We start from the raw sequence: 10792 nt of genomic DNA, 5'->3' as shown, positions 1-10792 counted from the left end.
CTCAGATACTTATACAATTACAAACAATGGAATCAGCTTTCCAGATCTGCCCGACATGGCTTTTATTTACATTTCATTTAAAAAATACATATTGGTGTTAAAACTGGTAAGGAGAGAGAAAACACAATTTTAGTACTTTTTCAATGATCATGATTTTTTTCTTCCCCCGTAAGAACGCGCACGCACCAAGTTCCTCGCCTGTCGCGAGCGCGACTTGTGACGTCAACATCTTGCCGCGCAGTGATGATGGCGGTACGTGAACGCGCAGTGAAAGTAATGGCTGCTGTGGATCGGCGGGTTCCTAGCCTCGATGATTTCGTGGGTCAAAGCTGGACTGCCTGGACCGAGTGGGCTGGTGTGACAGCGCCTGACGGTAAGAAGACACAATGACGCTACAAGCGGCTGTTGGGAAGGCGTTTATCAAAAAGAGCGGGCTTTATTTTCGTGTAAAGCGGGGACAGAACTAGCCATGTTACCCAAACAAAGACTCTGCCGGGTCCTAGCGCTGGGTGGGTAACATGTTGGCTGCACTGGAGCCATCTGATTATGTTGACATGCGAACTAAATGTGACCGTTGTAGTTTCCACTGTATTGTTACAGCTCCCTTTCAAATCCTAGTCACGGTTTACCGGACATGCCCAGTTTGACTGAAACGCTGCGGGCAGTCGTGTGTCAGAATAAAGCTCGTATGGAAGTGAGCAACTTCTTGCCGTGAAAAGCTAAGCTAGGTCGCTAACAGTGCAGTTAGCTTGATGATGCTAATGCCACTGAGACACAGGTGACAGAGGAGGAGTCTTCTAATGTTGCTGCCACAGCTTTTGCTGTTAACGACATTCTTCTTTTGCCTTTATTCTGCTACTTGACTCCGATAGCTTCCGTTGCTACCTCAAATGTACTGACGTTCACCATGTTTGTGTGCCTGAGGAATCATACACTACGTGAATTGGTACATATGAGGATATGGCTTCCTGTCCCTCCCAGCCCTGTGTCTACTCACTGCCCACAACATCATGTCATAATTGATTGCTATATGAACGATTCTTTGCACACGGGATAGGTTATGTTTAACCGACTTACTGTAAGGGTTGATGTGTGAAGGAATGTTTGCACCTTCTAAAGCCAGTAACCTGATATAATGCACAACTTCATAAAGTGCTTCTCCTCTTGCTGAAAATGTTTTGTAATGTGTTTTTTTAGGCCCCGATGTGGATGACTGCAGTAAAAATGGTGAAAAGGCTGCAGAGGCAATGTCACTCAGTAAGGAGGGTAAGTGTGCAAGGTTGCCATCTCCACTTAAAGACGTCTATTTGGAGCTTTTGTATTAGTAGCGGCTTTCTAGTGAGTCAAGACACCGTAAACAGTACAGGCAAAGCTGGGGCACTGCTGAGGCGTCTTTTGACTTGGATTTGACACAGATTCCTCTGTTACTTTTTCAATAACTGGGCTAAAATGTGAGAAAATAGATTAGTACGTGCATTGTTCTGCATTTTCATCGTACAATAAGCAGACCACGTAAAAGTGCAAGTGTTATGCTACATTTTAACTGCACAGCACAGATAGAAAAGCATCAATTTTGAGTAGAGCAGTGCCAGCCCCAGCAGATACCATGCAGTGAAAAAGTTGCACCAGAGCAGAGATTCTCAACTGGTGGGTCATGGAGGCGTTTTCAGTGGGTCGCGATGTCTTTGCCAAAAACAAATAGTGTAATCATGTCCCAATGTCCATGAAGGCACCTCGCGTCTCTGCTATTTGCTTGCTAGGCCACCACGAGGTGCCTGCCAATGTGAAATTACGCCCACAATGAAGACTGCAGGGTACATTTGGATGGTACTGTTTAATGCCGAATTCAGTCTATTGGCTAAGGCCCTATGATTTCTACGGTGGCGGAATTGGCCAGTGAAAACGGAATTTACTGTTAAACGCGGAATCTCGCGGAAATGGACATGATGTGAATGAAATGCTGTCATTGTGAGGTGAAGGAACGTTTTTTGTGTGGATATAGTTCCCCGGAATCTCATCACAAACCTTAAACCGCCCCCTCCCGAACTAAACATGTCAAAATGGTGACCTAAAACACCGGCGAAAGTTGGCGGAAACTCCTCCTACGGAGCGTGAATGGAAACCAGCCGGGTTAGCTTAGTTTAGCAGCGCATGCTAGCGCGCCTGTGTGTGTGTGGGCCACTCAGGCCGGATGAGTATATTTCCTCCGTGTTGTGTTTTACCGCTTTAATGTAAGGAGCGTTTTACGATGCCTGCTGACGTCTTGTCAGTTCTGAGTGCAATAAGGACAAGAGGCACGTTTATTCTCGCTCGTCTTAACCGTAAATGGGCATTCTGAACACACTTCCGGCCTTCAAAATAAGTGCTGTTTGCCACATCTTGTCTAATAGTGTAAAGAAAATAAGGGTGTCGTAAAAAAATATCTTACGTGAATAATGCAATTGGAATTGCATCGATGACTCCATCTTCCTTCATCACAAGCACGGGCATTACGGTTTGTTGAAGATTTTGTAGCAATGTGCAATATCAGAGGCTGACATCCCATTAGAAAAGTTAGCCAGGCTACATCCATATCTGAATTACTGGGCACAATAGGCCAACGATGTATTGCATCAATAAATGTAAGGATTTTTGCATTTAATTCATGGACATTTTACTCACTAACCCAAAAAGCACACACTCTATGCTGGTAAAATGAGTGTCAAATGTAAAAAAATGGAATTTGGGAAAAAATCAAACAGATTTCCTAGGGCCCCACTGTATTGTGCCAAGCGGAGTGGAGGTATACAGAAGAAATGGTCCTCCTATTATTACTTAACTTACCTATTGATCGTTGAATCAGAGCAACTGGACTCCAGGTCCATGTGCAAATGCTGTGATTCAACTCCCCTGATATAACTTGCACTGAAGACCTTTACACACACTTCTTTGGCAAATCATTTCTGAATTTGTGGATGAGAAGGTATTGTTGCTGAACTGATCACGACTCTTGTTTTGTGCTGGCACACCGTCTTATTTTGCACTCCCTCAAATTCAAACTGCCCTTTAATGTATTTTCATGAAAGCGACTGTTTACAACTGGCTCAAAATGACACCGCCAGCGCTTAGCAAAGACGGCATGTGCGCATGTGTGTGTTACCTAGGGCGCAGCTTGCATGCGCGAAGCAGGAAGAGGGCGGATATAATGCTGTCTGCCCCCCAGACAGCTGCATAATGTAAAAATGTAATGTAAAAATGTAAAAATTTACATGTAAAATGTAAATCAATAAATGCGATTTAATAAGATATTTGAGAAGTTTACTTAAAACATTTTCCCCACTGGCCGTGAAGTAGGATTCAATATTAATAAATGGAATATTTACATAGTTAGAGCGTAGAAAACTTGTTTATGACTTTCTAAATAGTTTTTTTTTGGTACCATTATTACAGCCCTGTAGACATGAAATGACTCCCCTATAGTCACCTTTACACGCCTATCACTCTTTTGTTTACACCACATTCTTAATGCGCAGGCTACGGGATAACTGCAGGGACACGAGATGATCACCGCTTTAAGCATAGCATGCTAGTGAGCTAACCAGTTAGCCTCCAGTTTGTTTATTTTAAACTTAAGGTTTCAAACAGAGTGGGGTAGAAGGACCAAGTAAGAAGCCAAAAACATACCACTTCCGCACGGAATGGGAGGAGAACTTTTTTTCACTCTATCATGTCGGACATGCCATGGCTGACATGAAGGTCTCATCAATGTAGAATATGCAGAATCCCATATGACTTGTCTTTCAATATTTTTGACTAGTCAACCACGAAACCTCAAATTGCATGCTGATTGTCAAACGCATATATGTTGGCAGGTCTGAAGTAATATTGAAACCCCCCCCCCCGCCTCTCACGCCCCCACCTGACAGTTAACAGCACCCCCAGGCCACACCCCCCAGGGAGGCCCGGCCCACTATTTGAGAAAGCACTGTGTTAAACACGCATTTTATTGATGGCAGTTTGAAGATAGCGAGCACGTTTGGGATGTCTGGGAATCGGCATCATGGCAGATACTGACTGGTTTTCGGACCCCCAAAACATTTTGCACATTGACTTTTGAAGTTCCGCTGTGTTCACAGTAAACCTACTACTTCCTATGGTCGACAACAGTTATCCAGTATTTATGCCTATATTAGTTCCTTTGTTACCTTGTTTTATCAAGAGGATAATGCCTTCAGAAAATATACATTTGTCTTTTAACAATCCTGTTCTTTGTTTTTCTGACAGATATGTCAATCTTTGGCCTGTACCCTGGCCATGATGACTTCTACCTTGTGGTGTGTAGCCACTGTGGTCAAGTCGTGAAGCCACAGGCATTCGAGAAGCACTGCGAGCGAAGACATGGCTCCCTGGCCAAACTTTATGCGCGAATTCGCTCTCCTACTCCAACTCCACAGCCCCAGCAGAAGCCCCTTCATAGCCATTCCCCTTCTCACGGGACCAACGCCATTCCGTCTTCATCTTGGGATGGTCGAGGTCAAGGTGTCGGGTCAGTTCGGCCGGCTCCACCGGCCCCTTCTACACCAACCCAGCACAGACCCACCAAGAACTCCAAGGAAGGAGCACGGTAAGGATAGAAAGGACAGTAGTAAGCAATAGAGGGCTAAACAATGTTTAAAAAATGATCAGTGAATTGCTAACTTTATGCCAAATACAGTAGATCAACCTACACTGCGCTGCAGCCTCAGGCATCTAGGGTGAGGTCTCAATAATAATGGCCGCTTGTCTCTCATCACCAGACATTTCCCGCTGGAAAAATCATCCCACGGCAGCCACACAGATTCATCAGTATTGAAGCAGCTGCCGCCTGCAGAGCTGCCGATCAGCTCTCCACCCCCGTCCCTTAGAGACCCCCCCTGGCCACACGGAGACACCCCACCCGGTAGGCCTTCACCCACGGACCGGCCCATCACCCAAAGAAGGGATTCTTCTCCAGCCTCTGTGGTACCAAGCCACCGTATTCCCAGACCCTACAACAAAATGGCCTCCAGTAAGTAGGTCTCAGGGTGTTAAAAAAAAAGAGAGAGAGTTTGAAAGATTAATACAAATGACTGTGTAACGTTCAACTCAAGTGGCGTTCTGTGTGTTCTCAGAGAGAGAGTGTGACTTGGACAAACACTGTGGTGTCCTTGACCCTGACAGGAAGAAAGTCTGCACTCGCCTCCTCACATGCAATGTAAGCCCCAAACATCCACACATTAACATTTCCATGTCTTTTTGGACATGCAGGTTGACGTGTAGGCATATCAATTTGTTGCATGACAGTAGATGTAGCAGTATAAAAAATCTCACGATCTTCCAGGAGCTACAGATGACAGATCAATGGAAGGAAGTAACATGACAGACAAAATACAGTTATCTCGTATATCGTGGTTAATTGCTTCCAGATCCGATCCTGATTAGTAGTAGGTAGGATTCAATATTAATAAATGGAATATTTTCGTAGTTAGAGCATAGAAAACCTGTTTAGGACTTTCTAAATATGGGTTTTCACATGATTAGAACCCTATAGACATTAAATAACACCCCTGCAGTCACTGTACTCAAAGTAATGTTAAAATCTCATATCTCGTCCTTGTAGACCCAATCTCGTGTATCGTCTCGATCGTGAACTGAGTGTCTCGTGACGCCCCTAATGACTTATGTTGTGAGTGTATCTGTTTACACTGTTAGGTTTTTCGGATATCTGTTATTGCATGCAATAAAATAACACTTTTGTTGACTGCTTCTGCATGATTCTAATGTGAAAAATATCTCTTTAAGGTAAACAAACAAACAAAAAAACAACTCAGTAGTCGTGAACTATGAAATCTTGTGATTAAACACAATTAAAAAAATATAATTGTCTGACAGCGCTATTGCATTCATTTGATTATTTTTGATTGCGTCCTGGTTCTCAGATCCACTCCATCCACCAGCGTAGGAAGGTGTTGGGCCGCAGTAAGAATTTCGACCAGTTAGTGGCGGAACTGAAGACCAAGGTTCGTGAGAAGGGGGCTCAATTGCTGGAGGGAGGTGGTTCGGCCTCTGGACGGTCCCCCAGCCCAGAGGCACCAAAAGAGCAAGCTGGAGCTCCACACTGCCGTAGACCTTTGGCCAGCCTCCCTGCTTTCAGGTAAGCTTCCAGAACAAGGAAAACAACCTTTTTAAGTGATCGAGGTGAGCTTCCAACTAGTCGTAAAGTAATAAAGTTCCTACTTTTAAATGGGTGAAATCAGACACTGTACCACTGATATAAGCCAGCTGTTGCTTTTGTCTTTGCAGTCGCTACACAGGCGTATCGGACAACACGGCAGAGGACGACAGGCAGCTGCAGGATGAGGGAAACCTCCGGGCTTCATCTCCTCTTGTCCATGGAACAATTTCCAGTGATGAAAGTGATGCAGAAGGATCAGAGGAGCCCGTTGAGTTCTCATCTTCTGCTGCACACCCACGACCACTAGCAGTGAGCAGCTCTTTCTTGAATTTATGTAGCTTGCCAATTTCCCCAATGTGTGGGCCTGAAAACAGTACATTCCTCTCTCTCTCCTCAGGTAATATTTATGGTTTACAGAAAACTAATTCTAAAAAACACTTGGCTCATGTATGAGTGAACACGGACCTTTTCATTATATGACAAAACCAATAACTGAAAGTCTGGCGTCATTGACGCAAACAGAGCTTGCATATGGACAGCTTATGTCATACATAATGTCAAATTCCATTCCAAAAGGTCAGACAAAAACCAAAACGTAGGAAAAGCGATTTTTTTTCCCCCCATAAGAAATGTATGTAACCCCAAAAATATTAACACAAAATACTAGGGCTGTCAAATGATTACAGATTTTAATTATATTAATTACAGTTTTAAAATTAATGAATCATGACTAATCACCATTAGCAACTATGTCTGAAATATGGCCATTTTTATTGTATTTAATGAACAGAAAGATAAATGACAGGATAGGATTATATATATTTGTATATATTATAACAGCTACAAATGCACTGAATATATCCATCAAGCTAAAAGATACCACGCAAGTCTAAAAATCCATTCTTTTTAATAGTAGCAGAACATTTGAATCACACTGTAAAATTGTGTTGTTATGAGCAATGAGGGGTTGCGTTCAAAGACATCACATCATTTAAGGTCAATGTACTTGTTTTCAGTGTATTTTCCAGCATTCTTAAATGTAGCAAATCAAGAGTTACGACACACGTGCACACATTGTAATGCCGTTTTTGTGATGTTTGGAGTGTCCCTGAATGCATCTCGCGTTCTTGTAATGAGAATGAGGAAGTGTCGTTCCCAGGATGAAGGGCGTAGAGACGTGTGTGAGTTGGAAACACATACATTATACGGTGTTGGAATTGCACTGCTGTTGATGTGTTCAGGTCAGAATGAGGTTATAAAAGAGCGTCAGACTCTGTGTGACTCTGTGGGGACGCTCCACTGTGTTGTCATAACAGAGAGGCGTGCTGGCTCTGGTGCGCATGCTTTAATTACGCGGAATGAATTAAATAAATCAGTTACTGCTGTTAATGTGTTATTTTCGGAAGCCCTACAAAATACATTTTATAGCGACTATAGTTTCCCATGACAAAAACAAAGCCAGATACATTATAAATGACGAATGAAATGGATAAATGAACATTTAACATGACAATTACCTTTACTGACGACCAGCAAACACAGAGATAAATGGAGGGAGGCGGGCGGTAGGGACAGAGGAGGCACGTGGACGCTGTTTCACTCTAGTCCGTCACAGACGTCATTTTAAAGAGTGGCTGGTTAGACTTGTATACTTTGCTCACTTGAACTTTCTGCTGTGTCTCTGTTAAACCAGTCACCCTGCAACCTGTGTTAGCTAAGGAACCTGTTGCAACAGGATTAGAGGCGTAGCATGCATCCACCTCTGGAAAAAAATCCTTGAGCCGTGTTAAGGATGTGATTGGTCGTCTTGTAGCAGTGCCAAGTAGATCTGGAACAGAGAACTATAATCAGGCAGATCTAGATGGGTTAAAATAAAGTAAATGTTTTGTACATCTTTTTCTTGAGTAATTAATAAGTAATTGTCGTTCAATCAAATCAATCAAAACTCATTCAATCTCAGCCAATTTTCAAAAGTACTTCAGTACCGGCCAATTTAGAAGACTTTGACTAATCTTTGAAGGCAACAGAATATTGTGTCCTATGGTTATGTAAACATGAAACCTACCAAAAGAAAGATTAGACTATCGTCTTTCATTAGGAAAAAAAAGTTTGCTTCTACCTTTTTCCGTTCTTTAGTAATAAGCAGTAGAACATAGGCACGTTTCAGGAAAATATCAGTTCCTGACTAGAAAATGGAGAGAACCATTTTTTTGTGAAAAGATACATTTCAAGAATAACTTTCACTGTGACACAATTTTTTTGCTTTTGTGACAGTAAAAGGGACCTCTTTTATTGCGCACTTGCATCAGCACCTCTTTTTGCCTCTGCCGCAAAAAAACATAAAAAACGTATAAATACGTCTTTGGTATTGAATGAGTTAAATGTTAAATGTCTTCAAGGTTGGCAGGTCTGCTTTACTGCAGCCTGCAAGTTCATTTCTGGACCGTCGGTGATGACTGAAACTGTTAACTATTAAGCAACGACAGAAAAATACCAACTGTAATGAATGTGCTTTTTCCAGATGTGTTCATTTGGAGGAAGTATGTTGGGCCATGGCATCTACACATTTGATAGAAGGCTTCACCATCTGAGGTCCGCTTTCAGCAGCATGCTAGAGCAGCACATCAGTGCACATCTCTGGAAGTAAGTTCATTCAGAGTTACCCATCACTGCATGGGAAACATCGCAATTACAGGTGCACCATATCTTTTTTTTTTCTCTTTTCTTTTTTCAAATCGATATCGATATGATACTGATAACCGACTTTTTTTTTTTACATCTGCTTTTTGCAAATTTAAATTTAACTGTAGTTTGTGCACACCTTGAGGTAGGAGTGACTCAAAGTTGGATTTGACAAACTGCACCTGTTGGTTTGTCCTGATCAAACATCATGACATCACCACTATCAGGAGAAGCAGAGTATAGAGCGGAGGTGCACTATATTCGGACACACGCTCCGAGCAGCCGATGTGACGCCACGGAGATCTCTGGCAAACCTTTTGCACTTTTCACACCACAGTTCTGGTGTGTCAGGTGGCTGATAAGGTTTTTTGTGTGCTGGATTGGTTTTGTTTTTTTGTTTTTTTCCATTGCAGAGCATTTGGTACAACTAGCACGTGAAATGTCCCTGAAAGCGAATGTTTGTTTACAACTGAGCTCAAGGGAAGTTACGTTAACGTCACAAGCAGGAGAAAAAAGGAGCACTTGATTTCCTCACCCACACAGCACGGGTAATCTTGCCTCATTGAAGCTTTTTTTAAATGTTATCAGTATGACGTCATAATTCCCTCTTATCGCCCTGATAATTATCACGCACCCCTAAATATCAATATTTGTATGTACTTTGGTAAAAGTTGCGCAGAAGGAAACCTTCGCAGATAAAGATGGTGGTATAAAGATAAAGATTCCTGCTGCTGAATGAAGACTTGAGAGTAGTACAAACTATATTACATACATAAATATCAGGTGATATGAAATAGTCCCTTGGGTGCCTAACATGATTTTCGGAGGGTGTCACATCTGATACTGCATTTATTGAAATATTGATTGATATTTTTGTCATTCAGGAAAATACCTCAAGCCTCCGACTTTCAGTGTCCAACTTCCTCAGCCAAGATCATCACCTCCTCGTCTCCTGCCTCAATCACCAGCGGATCCCCGACCTCCTCCTCTTTACATTCTAAAGTCCGCACCGCCGCTCATATCAAGTCCTCTCTCAAGAATATTTCATCTTCATCTTCCAGTCGTGTGGCTGGGAGATTGTCAGAGAACTCTGGCGGCGGAGGCGGCGGTATGGGCGGCAGTCAGTTGGCGTCACCAGGTAATCCTGTGACGGTGCATCACACAGGTCCAGGACGGCCCAAGAACCCAGTAGGGCGTCCTAGCAAGCAGATGCTGAAGCTGCGAGAGGAAGCTACCTCCCATAAACGCAAAGCCCCCTCCCAGGAGGAGCATTCAGGCCCAAACAGGAACTGTGTCATTCTACATGACCGGGGCCGCCCACCTTCCTCAGCTTCTTCACCATCTCCCTTCCCGTCCTCCTCTAAAGCCCCCATTCTCTCACCTCTTCCCCACGGACAGACCAATGGCACGTTTTCTTCTAGCAGCAAACCCCGCCCCCAGCCTGCCCCCTCAGAGCTCCACTCACCAGCTTCTAAGACAGTTTGGACGTACAGACGGACTCACCCCACACTGGGGCACTCGTCTCCACCAGAGCCCTCGTCCATCAACAGCTCCCACAGTCGGAACTCCACGGGGGACTCAGGACTACACAGGCAGGGCAGTGGGAGGGGTTTTGAGGGTTTGATAAAGAAACGCAAGGGAGGCGGCCTTGAGGAACAGTCCCCCTCCTCAAAATCCTCAGCGCACCTCCTGTCCTCCTCCTCATCCTCGTCCACTCCTGCCTCCTCTTCTCCTCGCTCCAACTTCTACCCTTGGAAGGACAGTAAGAGTGGGGGCCTAGCGGGGGGCATGGAGAAGAAGCTGGGCACACAGAAGGTGAGAAACAATTCGTTTCATGATGTCAATTAGAAAATACAACAGAGTATTAGGGCCACATTGGAGAAAAATTATAATCTGAGATTTCAAGAATTAAGTTGTAAATTTAGGAGAATAAAGTTG

The 10792-nt window shown here is 43.6% G+C and overlaps 1 protein-coding gene across 4 annotated transcripts in view; it reads left to right on the top strand.

Annotated features, from left to right (window-relative positions):
- Positions 1 to 243: 243 nt before the first annotated feature.
- Positions 244 to 10792, top strand: part of atxn7l2a (ataxin 7-like 2a) — a 19182-nt gene continuing 8633 nt past the window's right edge. For 3 of the 4 annotated variants that reach the window (XR_008572335.1, XR_008572334.1, XM_054785888.1), the window contains exons 1-9: positions 244 to 373; positions 1198 to 1266; positions 4264 to 4603; positions 4776 to 5026; positions 5130 to 5212; positions 5937 to 6151; positions 6301 to 6481; positions 8694 to 8815; positions 9739 to 10669. Coding sequence is in view for 1 of the 4 variants with exons in the window: in XM_054785888.1 (XP_054641863.1) it covers positions 244 to 373; positions 1198 to 1266; positions 4264 to 4603; positions 4776 to 5026; positions 5130 to 5212; positions 5937 to 6151; positions 6301 to 6481; positions 8694 to 8815; positions 9739 to 10669 (2322 nt within the window). In the remaining 3 variants the exon portion in view is untranslated. Of the gene's footprint in view, positions 374 to 398; positions 1079 to 1197; positions 1267 to 4263; positions 4604 to 4775; positions 5027 to 5129; positions 5213 to 5936; positions 6152 to 6300; positions 6482 to 8693; positions 8816 to 9738; positions 10670 to 10792 lie in introns of those variants that run through there. The other variant, XR_008572336.1, reaches the window with a different exon arrangement.

This window comes from Dunckerocampus dactyliophorus, chromosome 8 (assembly GCF_027744805.1).
Source record: "Dunckerocampus dactyliophorus isolate RoL2022-P2 chromosome 8, RoL_Ddac_1.1, whole genome shotgun sequence".
Taxonomy (NCBI): Eukaryota; Metazoa; Chordata; class Actinopteri; order Syngnathiformes; family Syngnathidae; genus Dunckerocampus; species Dunckerocampus dactyliophorus.
Note: the sequence above shows the minus strand (reverse complement) of the source record. Positions and strands in the feature narration are given on the sequence as shown.